Source organism: Macadamia integrifolia, chromosome 8 (assembly GCF_013358625.1).
Source record: "Macadamia integrifolia cultivar HAES 741 chromosome 8, SCU_Mint_v3, whole genome shotgun sequence".
NCBI lineage: Eukaryota > Viridiplantae > Streptophyta > Magnoliopsida > Proteales > Proteaceae > Macadamia > Macadamia integrifolia.
Window position 1 is genome coordinate 6,056,605 of NC_056564.1, and position 17,851 is coordinate 6,074,455.

General features: G+C 38.4%; 2 protein-coding genes across 2 annotated transcripts; both read left to right on the forward strand.

Moving 5' to 3' along the window:
• On the forward strand, nt 1-4,267 carry LOC122087306 (receptor-like cytoplasmic kinase 176). Its single transcript, XM_042656386.1, has 7 exons — nt 1-318; nt 544-648; nt 1,216-1,541; nt 1,851-1,986; nt 2,151-2,293; nt 2,429-2,552; nt 3,488-4,267. The coding sequence occupies exons 2-7, from the start codon at nt 594-596 to the stop codon at nt 3,940-3,942; spliced, it is 1,239 nt and encodes a 412-aa protein (XP_042512320.1). The 5' UTR covers nt 1-318; nt 544-593; the 3' UTR covers nt 3,943-4,267.
• A 4,918-nt stretch (nt 4,268-9,185) lies between these two features.
• Nucleotides 9,186-17,826, forward strand: LOC122085500 (probable dual-specificity RNA methyltransferase RlmN). The gene is made up of 10 exons (XM_042653957.1): nt 9,186-9,563; nt 9,641-9,716; nt 9,826-9,923; nt 10,633-10,734; nt 10,862-10,948; nt 11,049-11,165; nt 12,924-13,027; nt 14,102-14,241; nt 14,332-14,468; nt 17,304-17,826. Exons 1-10 carry the CDS (start codon nt 9,351-9,353, stop codon nt 17,472-17,474), a joined length of 1,245 nt encoding a protein of 414 aa, XP_042509891.1. The 5' UTR covers nt 9,186-9,350; the 3' UTR covers nt 17,475-17,826.
• The last annotated feature ends 25 nt before the right edge of the window (nt 17,827-17,851 follow it).

Sequence of the window (17,851 nt, forward strand, 5' to 3'; positions counted from 1 at the left end):
CTCTTTCACTCACTCTTGCATTTATCTCTTCCGGTCTTCTCGTGTCTGCGTTTGTGTCTATGGTTGCAGAAAAGAAAATAACCGAAGCTTTAAAGTTTAAACCAAGTCAATGCACACACTCTCTCTCTCCCTCTCCTGGAAGGTCTTAAAGAGTTCCCGAGAAACCCAACGAAAAAGCTTATCCCGTGACTTTTTATCCTTTCTTCTCTCTCTTTTCCCTTCGGTTCCGTTTTCTGAAGGAAGAAAGTAATCTCATCTTTTTCTTGTAATTCGCTCTCCAGTCCCTCGTTCACCCTCGTTCAATCCGCTGACGAGGAGGTGCTTATTTTCTATTTTTTCGTGTTTGATTTTCCTTCTATTGAAGGTTCTCTAATTTAAACCTGCAGTCAAAACAATCAATCGGGGAAGTTGTATTTGAGATTGTTATCTAATTTTACAGACAAAGTTTGCGTTCATACTAGACCCGCGTTGCTTCACGGATCTGCTTTGGTTTTTTTTTTTTTCTCTAATTGTACCTGAAACCCTTGTTCTACTGATCTTTAGGGAGAAGAGACAGTCCGAAAGAAGGAGACTTCCTTTTGTGTTTTGTGTCCATGGGGGCTTGCTGGAGCTCTCGAATCAAGGCAGAGAGTAGTCCATCTAACACAGGTATTGATGTACTGAGCTTTGCTTGCAGTATTTTTGCTTGAAATGCGAATTTTGATCTTTTTAACGAACTGGTTTTGCTGGGTTTCTTTTTTCCTTATTATTTTTTGCCCAGACGGAGCTGGATCCTTGTGGATTTTCATGATTTCATTCGTGTTTGTGTCGGAGGGTTTAATTGATGGAACTCCGAAGCCTATATGCGTCTTTGGAGTTTAATTTGAATTTTCCTGGCCATGTCTGATATGGAAAAAATTCCCCTAACCGTCCCTTTTAGCTGTTCCATTTTTTTAATCATTTCCTTGTAGTTTTCAGTTTGTTTTTAGCACCAATTTTGTTCGACATGATTGTTTTTATCCTGGTAAGCTCTTTTGTTTCCAAGGGATTTTTGTAGTCCCTCCCAAGATTTATTTCTGGCTGATGCATTTCTTGATACATAACTGAAATTGGGTTTTGGTGTAGAGTTTTTCTTTGACATCCGCTGATTCTTCTATCAGAGATTAATTTGTTAGTGACCAGATGATGAATTTCCCACTCCTTTTGTGATATCAAAATGTATTGCTCATTGTGCAGGGGTGAATTCAAAGCATGTTAGCAAAGATGGAACTGAACTAAGTGGTACAATTAGCAAGGTCTCCTCTGTTTCCGTGCCTCAAACCCCTCGGAGTGAGTGTGAGATTTTGGAGTCCACTAATTTAAAGAGCTTTAGCTTTGGCGAACTCAAAATGTCCACCAGAAACTTCCGACCTGATAGTGTCCTGGGAGAAGGGGGATTTGGTTCGGTCTTTAAGGGGTGGATAGATGAACATGCATTTACAGCTACCAAGCCTGGCAGTGGAATCGTTATCGCTGTTAAAAGGCTCAAGCAAGAAAGTTTCCAGGGCCACAGAGAATGGTTGGTTAGTATTATTTTCCCATTTCTGGAGATCTGATTCATCTTCTTACTTTGGACATTACATCTTTATATTGGAGTGGTTGGTAGAATTGAACATGAAAGGAAGCTATAGACACTGGGATTTGACTACCTGTTGATGCTTTTCTAGTATTGTATTGTCCTTGTTGAACCTGCCAGCCAACACTTACATAAGTTTCTTTAGTTGTCTTATTTCCTACTATTTTCTTGCAAACCTCAGGTTGTTTATGTGCAATGAACATTGGACTATTTAGATGGAAATTTATTTCTTTTGGTTGTACCTGTTAATATACAGGCAGAAGTTAACTATTTGGGGCAGCTGTATCATCCCAATCTTGTAAAATTGATTGGCTACTGCTTAGAAGATGAACACCGGCTTTTAGTGTATGAATTTATGGCCCGTGGAAGTTTGGAGAATCATCTGTTCAGGAGTGAGTTCCTAATATCCGTACCTGTGAACTTTAATAATTCCCACCTCTTTCTTTTGTTTTGGTTTGGGGAGCCATTTTCCATTCACTAGAGAAACTTATGTAATGCCAGTCACCTCATTGGTTTATCCTTCTGTGACTGATGGATTTGGCTGTTTCTGAAACAGGGGGTTCTTACTTCCAACCACTTTCTTGGAACCTCCGCATGAAGGTTGCTCTTGATGCTGCAAAGGGGCTTGCATTTCTTCATGGTGCTGAGACAAAAGTTATATATCGTGATTTCAAGACTTCTAATATTCTTCTAGATTCGGTATGAAATCTGTGAACCACATTTTACTTACACTTCTCAATATTGATGCATTTAACTGATTCAAATGTTTTTCATGATTTTAGTAGACCAATATCAGCCAAACCTTAACCTGTTTTTGGAAAATTAAATTGACAGAACTACAATGCAAAACTTTCTGATTTTGGTTTGGCCAAAGATGGTCCAACTGGTGATAAGAGCCATGTCTCTACTAGAGTCATGGGGACCTATGGATATGCAGCTCCAGAGTACCTGGCTACAGGTATTAAAGTCACTCATCTTACGTTTGCCGTCATATTTGCATGTTATGTGCCGTTTTGAAAGAATTTCCAATTCATGTGAACTTGCCTGGTTTCTATGCACTTCATTTTTTGTGTTATTTTGTTGGTGCAGCAGTTGATGCACCTGCTTTTAAGAGTGGCTAAACAAAAACAGAACCTGATTATGCAATGTCCTTTTTATTTTTGTAAGTAAATGTCTCCTGATTTTTTGGAACAGGTAGTTGTGTGCACCTGGTTTTAGATTCTGGACTTGACCTGCTTTATCTGAGTTATAAATGGAGAGCTGGAAGCTTTATATGGTATTGATACTTAATCGTTTAAATGGAAAACCCCAGCCTGACTCAATTTTATAATTAGACGTCACAGAGCGCAATTGTTTGGAGATGGCTGCCAATTGTATGTCATTACCTCCCAACTCCTTGGGAGTTCACTCCGATCCAGACTCCAGACCTAGCTTCTTCTATTGCTTTGGCATGAAGGGTAGTTGTAATCTAATCACTATGTTTATAAACAATTTAGGAAGAAGGTTATATAGCACATGGGTTTGACATCTCAGGTTCTAATCCAACGGTAGAACAAGCTTGGCCAACTCATCTTTTCTTAATTTTTGTCAAAATATTTGGGCAAAAAGAAAGATTGATCATTTCTTTTTTTGGCAAGAGGAAATGTTTACACATGCAACCCTTATAGAATGTGGAGGTGAAATTACTGAAAATGCATGATCTCAATCTGCTCTTGTATTTACCTATTCTGCAAATTTTAGTTTGCTTGGTTACACTTGATCTTTTAGCATTAAATATTTTTAAGTATAATGAGGTATTTCTGGCTACAGGTAGCTGTGTATTTTGATGTTTAGCTCAGGTTGCTATGATGTGTCCATCCTTCTGATCTTCAGTTTGAATTTCTTCTTTTGAAGGTCATCTTACTGCCAAGAGCGATGTATACAGCTTTGGTGTTGTTCTCCTGGAACTGTTATCAGGTCGACGAGCTATAGACAAAAACCGGCCATCTGGAGAGCACAAACTAGTGGAATGGGCCAAGCCTTGTTTGACAAACAAACGTAAACTTTTCCGTGTTCTAGACACACGTCTGGAAGGGCAGTACTCATTGAATGGAGCCCAAAAGGTAGCAGACCTTGATCTCCAATGTCTCTCCACAGAAGCCAAGTTAAGGCCAAACATGGATGAGGTGGTAACAGCATTGGAGCAGCTTCAAGACACCAAAGATGTAAGTACTCAGAATGGGGACAACCCAAAACGGCAAAACTACTCCATGGGTGGAGCCAAGTCCCGCAGAAGAAGTGCAGATGAAGTTTCTAATCGGAAAGCAGCTGCTTATCCCAGGCCATCTGCTTCACCCCTTTACGCTTGAAAGCCAAGGAAATAACTTGATTCACTTGTAATCGTTCCCAATGAGAGAAATTTCAGGAACTCAGGTATGTAGTGTACCTGAAATTGTTCGATTGATGTATAGTTCTTGTTTTGGCCAATGTATTCGAAGTCAACCATATGTAATCATGTTATGCTTGTTGTGTCTAGAATCTGAGGAACATGAGTAAATTAAGAAAAGAGGTTTACCAACAAAGTCTGTAACGGGATTCATATTATCTTTGGGAAGAAGGGGGTCCTTAGTTTATGAGAATAGAAATGAGAGGTGGTGTAACTGATTTTACATAGATGAAAATCCTTTTTATCCACTTATCCCATCTGGGTTTCTTTTGCCTTTTTGAAATGATTCCACTAGCTTTACATGTGTGTTTCCATTCGTGGGGATTGGAGAAGTGCCTGACGATATTGGATTTCTTTGTCTCTGTTCTCATCATTGCCGCTGATTATGACCAAGAAAAGAGCAAATGAGAGAGAGAGAGAGAGAGAGAGAGAGAGAGAGAGGTTACCATTGTAGAAGAAAATTAAGAAAACAATGAGTGCGGAATCATGTTGACTTTTTAGAGTTCTCTTCCCACTTCCTGTTATGGATTCCTCCTTTTTTGGATTGGTAAATCAGATTCCTTGTCCAAAGGACAGGTAACATTCTTAATGGAGAAATGGTTAATGAATTTAAGGTTTTGTTTGATATGAAATCTATGAATAGATTTTAGGTCTAGAACACATGGAAGCCAAAAAAACAGAAGAAAAAATAAAATAAAATTAGATATCAGAAAATGTTCTAGATTCAAATTCTATTATGAGAATATATACCAAACACAGCATTCAAGGGTCCTCAAACATGGTAGTGTTAGCTTGAGATCAACCCAGGCCGATAGGCACAAGTCAATTCCGAGATGATTCAAATAGATACTGAATTGGAATCGATGGAGACCGATTGCATAACCACCCTCTTACTCAATGTCTGAGCTCTCTCTTTCTCTCTCCTCTCCCCTCCCCTCACCTCTTTCTGCAAATCTTTTTGTTTTTGTTTTTGTTTTGAATGAATCTTTTATTTAACAAAAATTGAGGGAAATGCTTCTTCAGCAACTATGGGTTTTTCTTGGACCTCCTTAATAGCTTGGCTCCCACAAGAGAGTTCTTTTCCAGAATGGTGCTATCAAATTCCCAAAACCATGGCTCGTAATCTCAGATTGGGATCGGTCGATTCATCATGATCAAATCGGTCTTAACCGTTTTCAATCTCAAACTTGACCGATCCAATACTGATCCGTTAGAATAATCCAAGGATAGAAAGTACTAAATATTAATAAAAGAAAAAAATATCCTAATTGGTATCGATCTAGAACAGTGACAGTAGGATCCTAATTGGAAGTCACCTCAAGCAATAAGTTGGGGTTTGTGCCTCCTCATCACCATTGTAAAGATCACTTATCCCACTCAGTAGTCACTACGGCTGCTTACCACATACATGTAGTGATATCCACATGGTATCCGTCAACCCAAATGATAGATCACCTCCAATATTGCTCCAATATAAGTCAGCGTTTTATCATTTGGAGGATCTCCATGCTACAATGGAATCCACTTCTTTTCTGTTTCTTTCTAATTCAGCATAGGAAATACATAAAGTTGTACAATGAATATATGGACTAAGTGTGTTAATCAGTTCAGTTTCAGTGTATATGGTTCAATTCAATTCAATGCAAGATTTTTAGTTGAAACTAAAACCAAACCATTTAGTAACGGTTTCATAGATTAAAATCGAAACCATTTATAAATGGTTTCGGTTTAAACGATTTTTTTATGTTTTCTAATTTTTTATCCAAACAATTTTTTTACCTTTAAATTTTGTAGTAAAATGGATGTAAATTATAACATTGAATTGAATTGTTTTTTGTTATATGTTTTTATTAATAATTATTTGATGTAATTTTTTTTTTTTTATTGAGATGTATGTAAACTTAACATTGAATGACTTAAACTTACTAAGTATATGTTAATCGGTTTAATGGTTTATCAACTATTAAACTTTAAAACCAAAATCAAATCACGATTTCAATTTTAAAACCAAAATCGAACCATTTAAGCCTTGGGGCATTGGTAAACCAGGATGCACCAGCATATGCGGCCTTGTGCTCCTGTGTCTTGGGGCATATATATATATATATTTATATTTTTCCCTCTATTGGGGGGGGGGGGGGGTGAGGATAAAAATGTGTAATTGGTTTTGTTCTCACGAATTGTCAATTACCCGAATTGTCACTTTTATGTAATTGACAACTCCATAGCGATTGGTTTCACAAACGGATGGAGTTTTGTGTGTGTGTGTGTGTGAGAGAGAGAGAGAGAGAGAGAGAGAGTGTGTGAGTGGGTTGTGCTTGTGTGTAGACTATAGACTGTGAATGGATCCTCTCCAACCTTCAGAAGCACGCTAGAGGGTCTAGGGGTTGGAGAGGATCTAGATCCCAGAAGAGTGCGTCCAGAACCTCTCCAATCCGGAAAAAAATCGTCTGCAATTCTGATCTTGTACAATTCCGTGCAATACCACCTTCAGGTGGTGACACATGTATTGATACCAATGCAATGGTCCAGATCTGATTTAAACGCCTCTTCACTGATTTAATGTTTTATTAGTTGTACCAGATCTGGACCATTGTATTGGTATCAATACACGTGTCACCACCTGAAGGTGGTATTACACGGAATTGTACGAGATCGGAATTGCAGACGATTTCAATCCCTCCAATCCTCTAGTAGAGCCCCCCCCTCTCTCTCGTGTTGGAGCATCGGTCAACATGTAGCAATCCTTTTACCTTATGAAATTTGATCACATTCCCTCTATTTTCGTATAAGAATCCTATCAAAATCAGTGGAATTTTGTTAGGAGTTGGAGTGGGAATAAAACAATATAGGGAAAAAAAAAAACTAGACATCCAAACACCTTTATTTTACCATGTTAGCTATTTGGAAATAAAGGTGTTAATCGATTTGGTTTCGGTTTAAATGGTGTGGATCGGTTTGGTTCACATTTATTTGACTAAAACAATAACTGCACCATTTACTAAATGATTACACTTTCTGAAACCGTGACCGTTTAGTAAACGGTTTTGATTTCCACGGTTTCTTAATAGTGTCGATTTCACGGTTTTAAACGGTTTCGATTTCGGTTTATTCCATACGGTTTGTAAAACGGTTCACAATCGGTTTGATATAACTTGCAACCATCTCTAAACTGAAGATCATAAGCTTATCAAAAAATAATTGATAACCACAAATAAGAGATTCTATATTAACGATGGTATGTCTTAATTTGATAATCTAATGCTATTTCTTTGCATGGTCATTCTCAAACATTTAGAACTATTATCATACGACATCCAAATCCAGCCTTCTACAGCATAAAATATTAAAATGACAGGTGGTTCAGCCAAAATATCTCATCTATGATAACATAATAACATAGTAACACATATGGATTACAAGTTCATGATTTAAAGCCTAAACTTGAACTGAATTGCAATAAACCATACCAAAGTAGGATGTGCACTTAATTTAATTGTTAATTGTTATACGGATTACTGCCATTTCTTTATTTAATTGTTATACGGATTAATCGGATCGGTTTAAAAGGTTTTAAACGGTTTTAATTCGGTTTGAAACCAATGGGTTCCGCGGTTAAAATCGACCCGACCCATTTAGCTAATCGGCCTGAAACTTGAAACCATAATCGCACCATTTACTAAATGGTTTTACGGTTTCGGTGTAAACGGATCGGTTCGATTTTGGTAAACGGTTTCGATTACAAATTCACATCCTTATTTGGAAAGTAGTCAAGAAATCCTGCATTGTAGCATATTAACCTACTAACCTTTAAGGAGGGGATTCATTAACCACATTGGGCAAAAAAGAAGCTACAACGCTTAGGAGGTCATCTGGAAATGTGTCTTCATGTACCAAAACGAGCGTAGAGCAAGGCCCATTTAAAAATAGCATGGGCATGAACATTCTAATCTCTATTAATAAGAAACAAGAAAAAGCCTCAAGGGACCAAAGAAGACACCTAATATTGTTTACAACATTTGAAGCTTCAACTGGTGGTGGGGAGAACTCATCAATGAAGCAGTGAATCAAACCCTAGCAATCTGAGAAGAAGGACATCCGTTGAAGGCCATCAGCAACGGCAGCCTTGAGACCCTATGGAAGAGCTAAAGCTTCCCCCACAAAAGGAGACAAAGGAAATCCATGGTCAGTAATTATTATATAGAGGTGCCCACTATAATCAAGAACTAGATCTCCCGATCCCATAGCCCGAGACCTATTTGAAAATAAAGCATTCAAAACGATGGAGGACGTTAGGATAGGTGCAAGAGACGATGCAGAAGGGGGCGCAAAAGCAAAGACTACAAGGGCCTCTGTAACCAAACAATAAACCATATGCAACCTAGTGGAGAAGGGGTGCATGAAACACCGAAAGGCCATGGCATTTATTCTCTTTCAAATCTTCTAAAGGATAATGGCATGGGCGACGAAGCATTTTTTCGCTCTCTTAGTAAAACCTGAAGGCATACCCCAGTGAAAAATCCACTCTACAAGACCCCACTCCAAATGTAACAGGGTCGCTAAGAAGCATAAAAAAACAAACCAAACCTGTTGAGCAAAAAGGCAATGAAGTAAAACATGCTCAACTGTCTCACTATCATTATTGCAAGAAGGTCTAGACTATGAAATCACTATCTTCATTTTACCATTCTCTTTATGCATCATTTGTTTGTTGAGACTTGGAAGAGTAGGATGGTGGGATGAGAGCTTGGAACGGGATCACACTCCTTGGATTATGATCCAAACTAGGTAGAATTATCGCTTCGTTCCTGGATGCGATCGTGCGGATCCTCAGAAGCGGCCAATTCCGATCGATTCCGGTGGATTCGATAACAGGTTCAGAGTTTTGAAACTGTCGGTTCAAAGAATGGGCAGAAATCGGGGTAACCATCCATCGATTCCTAGTCGGATCAGTCATTCCATTCCGATTTTTAAATTCGTCCCGTGAAAGAGGTTTCTCCGTTTTTTGGCAAATGTCCTTAAATTTGATAAGTCGTAACTCCAGGGTTTTTTTTTTTTCTAATGGTTGAAGTCGTAAGTCTAGGTTACGGCATCTAAACCGTGACAACAGGTCACGGCACTGACATTAGAGCTGGCAAAGACGTTGAAAGCTGCCGCCTTATCGGATCGTCATCCCATTCCCCTATCTGTGGCAGACTTGTTATTTGTATTTCTGTGAAAATCCTCCCAGATGTGCTCGGCTTCTCGTCCGTTCTACTCTGGCAATGGGAAAGTGAGAAGTCAGAAGTAGAAGTGTAGTGATACTGTGGCGCTTTCAAAGCTAAAACTCCAATGGCGCTGCTTCAGCACATGTGCTCAACTCCTCTGGCACGCGCTGTCCGCTCACGCTCCTTCTCCAATATCTCCATTTCTGTTCCGTCCTCGCCGACGCCCACCGTCTCCATCCCCTCGCCTTCGCTTGCACGAATCCCTAATGTAGGCTCCCGCGTTCTCCTTGGCATGTCCGAGGAGGAGCTTCAGCAGCTCGCCCTCGACTTCGGCCAGGTTAGATTGTAGCAATCGTGATTGTTCTATTTATTTTTCTATATCGTATTAATTTGAACTAGCGCAATGGTTATCAGCAACGTTATCGAGGAAAACAACTCTATCATCTTCTATATAAGACTAAGGCTAAGGAAATTGAGGATTTCAGTCACCGTGAGTCATTGTCTGCTTCCTTCTTCATCATTACAAAAACTCTCAACTCAATTTTTTTATTTACCGGAATTTAAACTTATTGTTGGGTTTGTGGAAATTTGGTGAGTAGTGCCTAAGGCCTTCCGGAATGATCTTAACGAAGCGGGATGGAGAGTCGGCAGGTCGCCTGTTCACCGTGCTGTTGTTGCAGCTGATGGCACTGTTAAGGTCAGGGCGTTATTCTTGTTACTTCCATTTATCGACTGGCTTAAATTCAAGTTAATGCACTGGTACTGTAATTGCTTGAGGTCATGACAATGACTTAAATTATCACTTAACTCTTTCTTTCGTTGCTGGTCGTCTGATTCCTTTGGAACTGGAAGCCTTAAGATTGTAATTAGTTTGGAAACTGATGCGGTAGTTATCATTTGTCACCTGGGTGAGCATGAAACTGAATTAGTCTGAAAGGAATCAGTTCATCCCACTGCAATGGTGGAGAGTGGTTTATATAGATTCAGAAAAGGTGGTGGGTATCGAGTGTTACCATCAGATCCTCCTCCTAGCAGATAACACACTGACTATCTCCCCATAATGTAAGATTTTCAGTATGCGTGACTATTGATGTTGCTTACAACAATTGTTCACATTGAAAAAAGATCTCTAGTGATGAGAAGAGCCAAGCATGTTCCTGTAGTCTCCCAAGTTTTTATCTCCCTTCCTTCATAAGTGATAAGGACACCAGGGCTTCTTCTCTTTTGTTGTAAGCAACATCTCTGAATATGGGGAGATAGTCAGTGTGGCAGATGTTATAAACATCTCTTTTTTTGGGAAGAAAAAAGTGCACTTCATCAGATGGAAATCTAACTTGTTCACGTTGTTCTATGTGTGTGAGTACTTCTACCTTATGTTTGTTTTTGGCCATTTCTGATCATTGCAGATATTGATAAAACTTCAAGACAACAGAGTAATCGAAACTGTTGGGATACCAGTTGAAGATGATAAAGGTTCTAAACGCTTGACTGCATGTGTCTCATCACAGGTAGCAATTTTTAATGAAGAACATGACCAGTAGAAAAAGATTTCCTGGTAATGATATAGATTCCAAGTTTTGTAGTATCTTGTTTTCACAACAACTTTCTTTTCTGTACTCTACGTAAAATATCCAGGTGGGCTGTCCATTGCGTTGCTCATTTTGTGCTACTGGGAAAGGAGGGTTTTCAAGGAACCTTCAGTCTCATGAAATTGTTGAACAGGTCATCTGAAGTATTTTTCTGGGTCTATTTTTTGATATCTCATACATCATCATCATCTTTAATTCTCAGTAACTTCAGTATCTGCATTTTATTTTTGTAGGTCCTGGCTATAGGGGAGCTTTTCAAGCACAGGGTGTCAAATGTTGTGTTTATGGGAATGGGCGAGCCAATGATGAATCTGAAGGCAGTTTTAGAAGCACATCGATGCTTGAATAAGGTCTGTCTTTAACTCTTTCGTACACCTATGGTTCTGCCTTGATTTCTTTCATGAAGCTGGTGAAAGATCAGATGGCATGACCTAGTGATAAAAATCATAGATCTTGTGACATGAAGATTTTATGTCCCTATAAACATATTCTACACTTAATGCATTTGGTAATCTTGTGTGACTAATCAGATGTCAGATATCCTTGGGCACTTGGGTGCAAAACAAACTAGAAGCAGAAGAGTGTACACTGTTTCTCAACGGAAAATTGCTAGTCGTGGTGCTTTCTCATTCTGTCAATTTGCTTTAGCATCTACTTCTGCGTATGAGATATGCTAAAAATATGTAATGGGCCTTATCATTCATCATTCTAGGTCATACTGACTTACCAAGTCTTTGTGATGCATGTAAAAGATTACTCTTTAAAGAGCATGACCCTTTCATTGGTGTTCTCTCCTCTTGGATTCATTAGCATGTATTGGAATTATTGCTGCTTAAGTGTGTCCAGGCTGACAACCAATTTAAAGAACCTATTATTTTATCCTATATGAAGATAAAGTTTATTGGTTAGTTTTAGGAGTTGGAGGAAAGAGAAAACACATGGTAAATGAAATTTATGTAGAAAGACAAATGATCCATCAATTAGGTTAGAATACATCGGCCCTTAATGGTTAGAAAAAGAAAATCCTTCACTGCCCCATATATATGATGGAATAGATCGGCCCCCAATGGGTCGAATAATATAGCACATCGTTACGATTCAAGTTCTTGATCCTACTCCCAAAGCAAATGTTGAAATAGTCATTCCTACATTGTTTAGAGGCAAATGGAAGGCATCTCTTTGAAGCACCAGGTGGCCCTCAGGAGCATCACTTTGATAAGGTGGTAAAAATCTTTGTTTATGTTACAATCAGAAAGGATAGGCATTGTGAGTATCAATGAGGATGCCATTGCTTTGAACTTCAATCATCCATCTCTCACGGAAATAGCAGAATACCTTAATGTAGATGGATTGGCACAGGGTTCCTGATGGCAGTCTGGGAATGAATCCATGGACAGGCACCTAGTTCCTGCCACATTGCAGTTCAGTTGAGGCTCAAAAGGTTCCCTGCTCACATGTCAAGTTTCAACCCAAATTGAGTTAGCCAATTTATTCTATTCCTTAATTGTCCGACAGTAGGAATTGCCACATCATTTTTCCCTGTAGAAAACTTAGGGGTGCCTGTCTACAGAGTTCTCCACCTCTACAGACATGCGCATCTAGGAAAAATTCTGCCTAGAATTGAAGAAAGGTGTTCATTGATCTCTTAGGGGTTTCCCCTACCTGGGATCGATCAGAACATTGTAATATAGAAGATATGGAGCAGTTGGGAAAAAGCCTACTCAAGCATTTTGAGGGGCACCATAACTCCTATCTTCAAAATCTTGATTCTATATTCTTTATCATTTGACATATATGTTATAAATTATCTGTTTGCATCTCCAGGGCATATCTTATAGACTCCAAGTGACTGGTTGAATCTGGGGAGTTATATAATTTATATGCTGACAATACTTCCTTCTCTGAGCTTTGAAAGCCTAGAATCTTACTAGGAAGTGCTATAGCCAACTAGGAGATATTTTTCTCTTATAATTTGTAGATAATAATATCCAAACCTATTTTTTGTTAACATAGTTTGCAGACTTATTTTAAGCATTTTTAATGAATGCCAACAATATTATTTTGGAGCACAAACTCATTGAAACTAGGATTTTCAATTTTGTTGGAAGGATGTGCAAATTGGTCAAAGAATGATAACGATTTCTACTGTGGGGGTTCCAAACACAATTAAAAGGTTGGCTTCACACAAACTCCAGTCGACATTGGCCGTTAGGTACTTTTTTTTCATTAGCTTCTATTAGACATATAATGTCGTATGTTATACTGTTTATCCTTTTCTTGTCTCTTTTTTTTCTTTTTCGAATGCAGTTATCAAGTGCTAATGGGTTGAATTGATTTTTCTGAGTTAAGAGTTAAATTTTCATTTCATTTGGGATGGGGGAAAGGCCTTTGTTTTTACTTCTGTGGAGGTAATCATCAGAATGAATTTTCCCCCCCTGGTGAATTAGTTTACAGAATGCTGATGGGTAGCACGTCTAATGCAACCCTGAGTCACAAAACCCTGCTTTTGGTTGTATGGGCCCACCAAAGTGAAAGAAACTCAAAATAATGTTTTCCATAGCAATTCTGTAATTTCTGAGAAGGTTTAGGATCCCTTTTAGTGAGAAAACAGAATCTGTGAATGAAACATTAAATTAACTTAGAGGAAGGCATTCACCCAAAAAAAAAAAAAAAAACTGAGGAAGGACAATTTTTGCAATATGGACATGTAATTGTTTATGAGGTTCAAAAGAAGAAAAAGGAGGGAGTAAAACAGAACAAATTTTGCAATATGGACATGTGATTATTTATGAGGATTCTGTCTTCTCAATTGTAATTAAGAAGGTGGCTTTTCCTCACGATAGACAGCCAAGGTGGTAAATCTCAACTGGTTTCAGATGAGGAAACTCAACCAAATACTTGGATTGACACGGATTTTCAGTGATACATTGCTGATTCACAGGCCTATTGACCCCAAGACACAATGATTCAGAAGCTTGAAGATCAAAAGGAATTTTCTGTAACAAGGTCTGGCAGAAAGTTCAAAACTAGATCTAAGTTCTGGTTTCAATCTCACGAAAGGGGAGCTGGTAAAGGGAGAGGACCTCTGACAAAATAGTAAGGAAAACAGCTTGAAAACATGACTGGAATTATATAACCTATTCCAGCCTGACTATTGACAACATGATAATAATAAATTTGTCAAGGAGAAGTTCAGAAATTGTTATATCTTGTGAGTTACTATTCTAGTTTCCCTGCTCATAAATTCTATTTCTTCTTCTTCTTTTTTTTCCCTTCCTGTCATTAGCCTACATGCTCCGAACCAGAAACTCCGGGAAACAATTGTTCCAAGTGCAAAATCCTACCCATTGAATGCAATCATGAAGGACTGCAAGGACTACTTCCTAGAAACTGGCCGGAGGGTATCCTTTGAGTATGCACTTTTAGGTATATTTAATTTCTAACTAGCGAAAGTTTTTTTTTTGGGTCATATAGAAGATAAGAACTTCAAAATTGATCTAATTTTTATTTTTGCAGCTGGAGTTAATGATGAGGTAGATCATGCAGTTGAACTTGCAGAACTGCTTCATGGGTGGGGACGTGGTCATCATGTGAATCTGATACCTTTCAATCCAATAGAAGACTCAGAGTACCGGCGTCCATACAAAAAAGCGGTATGCTCATCTTCTGTTTTTCATGATGATAAGTAAAATTTGTATGTGAAATATAAGTTGAACCCAATTAGTTGGGGTGATGTTTAGTAGAGCCGGTGTTATGTAAGATGATCACATTCACAGAAAAAGAATGTATATGTTGGATGGCTTTAGGAATTAAACTGAAAAGGGTCCTCAAATTTTAAGTTGTGAAATTAGCTTACTTCTTGTCATCTTAGGCTCAACTGTAGGTAATGTAGACTAGGGTAGGGGTCTAACCAAGTCTCAACTGCAGGGATTTTTTAATCAAAGAACTACCCCATAACACAACAACAGTGCAATAACAGAATTGAACTAAATAGGCTAAGATCAGTCCAATCGATACCAATAAATTAACTAATTCTGCAACTGAAAACAACTAGGGTTTAAGGACTTAAATCCCCAGCTAATGATACCAATTCAATGAAGAATAAACCAGCAATCAAACATCAATATCAGAACAACTCAAACCAACATTCTGGACAGAGATTAGAATTGACCAGAATTGGAGAAATACTCATATCTCAAGATCCCCTGGTCTGATTGACTTGAGAACAGGCTCGAACCTCTCTCTCAATACACCCAACAATCGATCAAAAGGGGAGGGCCATCGGCTGGCTGGATCTTCAGAACATAGTAGGGGCGGTAGGGAGAAATCTGGAAATTTCCAGAACGATAATTCAATCACAGTTTCAGATCTCTTACTTGATTTGAGGAACCTTGCAATAACTTTGAAAATAATAAGAAGAAGAACTTGAAGAAACCTCTTGGACTTCATGCCGCAAGGAGTCAATTGGATCGAACACCAATTCCAACACTTTAATCAAACACAAAGCACACTCAAAGAGCAAAACGCAGAAGCATTGTTTTTTTTTTCATAAATCGTGGGCTCAAAGTGAGACCCCTTTACTTTATTTATAATGATGGGGGGCTACAATAAAATAGAAACTGAGAAGTTACTAAAAAACTGACATAAAGATTGCTAACATCTAGTTACTAAATCTGGAAAAGTAAACTAGGAAATAAAAGAGCTGGAATTAGAAACTAATTACCGACTTGAAAATTAGAAACTAATTTAAAACTAATAACCCCATCAATAGCCCAAGTCGTGGGCCATCTGCTCGACCCAATCAGCCACTAGGGTCGACCCTCTTCTTCCTTCTTGAGTAGACCTTCAAATCTGCATCAGTAGGTCAGGAAATTTGTCTTTGTAGAGCTATGGTTTCTGAAGAGCTCTGAAATTGTCTTTAGTTGAAGGAAATAAGGTTGTTTAAGATTGACATACTAGGATGTTATTAAGTTTTGAGGTAGAGCTACTAAGATGTTAATTGGGTATGAAGAAATAGGACTGCTAGTGGTAAGAGCTCATGATGAGCTTGAGATAGAAGTAAAGGAGAATAAAGGTTTTTAAGGTACTAATGAGGAAATTGTTGAATGTGTTTAGATGGTACTAAAAAGGAATTTTTTTTAGATATGTTGGAAGGGTCAATTAAACTTTATGATGGACAAATGTGTTGAGCACAGATATCAGTTGTTAGATAGCGCAACCCTAAACACTCTACAAATGAATCGACTTATCCATCATGAGTTGGATCAGGAAATGGCTGGGACCTTCTGAACCCTAATTTCAATCAGCTCCTAGAGAATGATCTAGTTAAAATTCAAGGGTGTGAAAATAATGAGCAAGAACCCAAGGTTACCTCATGCAGAGAGAGTCTGTGATTTTGATCCTCTTCTGAAAGGATATTCCTGAAGTTGATGGGGAGGAACAACCTAAGGAGGTGTTTGGATGCTTGAATAAGTGATGTGTGTCAAAGTACCTAGTACCTGCTCGAAATGAAGGATCTAAAGCCTTTGACCATTAAACCAAGGAGTTTGCTTACTTCATAGTAGTTGGATTTCAGCAGAGATTCAAAAGTGGACCCATCGTATTACTTCTGGTTAATTTCAAGGATAAAGGTCCTCCAGGACAAACAATACCGTTGATTTGAGATGAGAGAAAAGGCTGCTTGCAAATATATCACCAAGCTTTATCAAATTCAAACATATAGAGCTGAATAAATCGTAAACTCTACTAGTCCATCAATATACTAAATCTCAAAGTTCAGAATATGGTAGAACTCTTACCTTGCTTTGATACTGACTAGTTCAATGCAAGTAGCTTATAAAGGCACATATTTAGTTGTATAGTCAATATTCATTCTGTCTGCCAGAGGGATAAAAAATCATGCATTTTGGAGTACTGTGTGGCACAATAGAAACTCTCTGGGAATTCGCCAGTTTTGGTCCTTTTGCATATCTTTTGGATCTTTTGGGCTTGAAAGAGTTGGTTTCAGTGAAACTTGTAACTAACTCTCCTCCCCTCCTGTTCCCTGCTGCATCAAGACCCCTACATTTAATATAAATTGTAGATACCTTTTGTTTCATACTTATATTTTAATTTTCCCAATACTTCATCCCTTTATATTGCTAGTTTATTTGCGTTTGAAGTTCATTGAAGTAAAAAATAGATGAAAAAAAAAAATTTGTGGGGGGAAGGGGGAGAATTAGGAAGTGAACCGTAAAACATACAATTAGTGCAAACCATAGAATAATATGGATTTGTTAAGTCAGGACTAATTTTGCTATATTTCGAAGTTCAAACCATTAGAAGGAAGCAGAGACTGGTTATAAACTTACTGGGACAATAGAAAGAGAGATAGATCGGCTTGCACATTCTCTGACTTCAACATTTTGTTGTTTTTTATTTTATTTTATTTTTAATTTTCATGAATGGTTTAATTATATTAACCATGACCATACAAGCTTTGGTTACAGGTGCTAGCATTTGCAGCTGCCCTTGAGTCTCGTAAAATAACTGTAAGTATACGTCAGACACGAGGCCTTGATGCCAGTGCAGCTTGTGGGCAACTCAGGAACGAGTTCCAAAAGAGCCCTCTGTCTGTCTCGGATGAATCTGAATCTCAATCGATTGTCTCGGTTGGTTGATGTCATCAGATTGTCGGAACCTTGTTGGCTCACCAGATGAACCACCATTTTGAATCTGCACATTTTTCACTGTTCGAGTGAAATGGAGAGGTGTTGATGATAGACGAGGGTACATGTCACCCCTTATTGTCTGCAGTAGAAGGAATGTGCACCTAACAGCCTGAAGGCAAGCAAAGGGACCAAAATGACAGGAGCTCTCTCCTACAGTGGCGCGTGTAATCGAATAAGAGGAGTTTAACTTGTCCCAGATAAGCCATATCTTTGTGATTTAGGAGCCTTTCTGTTTTTTCTTTTTTCTGAAAATCGAACAGTGCAGCAATATGGTTTCGTACACAACGCTATTGATGGTGGAGACATGGGTTCATCTCTCTTTGGGG

Bases quoted from the DNA above. Each gene is read 5' to 3' on its own strand.
- LOC122087306 (XM_042656386.1), top strand. From the start codon at position 594: ATGGGGGCTTGCTGGAGCTCTCGAATCAAGGCAGAGAGTAGTCCATCT. The intron at 649-1,215 runs GTATTGATGTAC...CTCATTGTGCAG, and splicing joins GAGTAGTCCATCTAACACAG to GGGTGAATTCAAAGCATGTT. The intron at 1,542-1,850 runs GTTAGTATTATT...GTTAATATACAG, and splicing joins AGGGCCACAGAGAATGGTTG to GCAGAAGTTAACTATTTGGG.
- LOC122085500 (XM_042653957.1), top strand. From the start codon at position 9,351: ATGGCGCTGCTTCAGCACATGTGCTCAACTCCTCTGGCACGCGCTGTC. The intron at 9,924-10,632 runs GTCAGGGCGTTA...TGATCATTGCAG, and splicing joins CAGCTGATGGCACTGTTAAG to ATATTGATAAAACTTCAAGA. The intron at 11,166-12,923 runs GTCTGTCTTTAA...TTTTGTTGGAAG, and splicing joins CACATCGATGCTTGAATAAG to GATGTGCAAATTGGTCAAAG.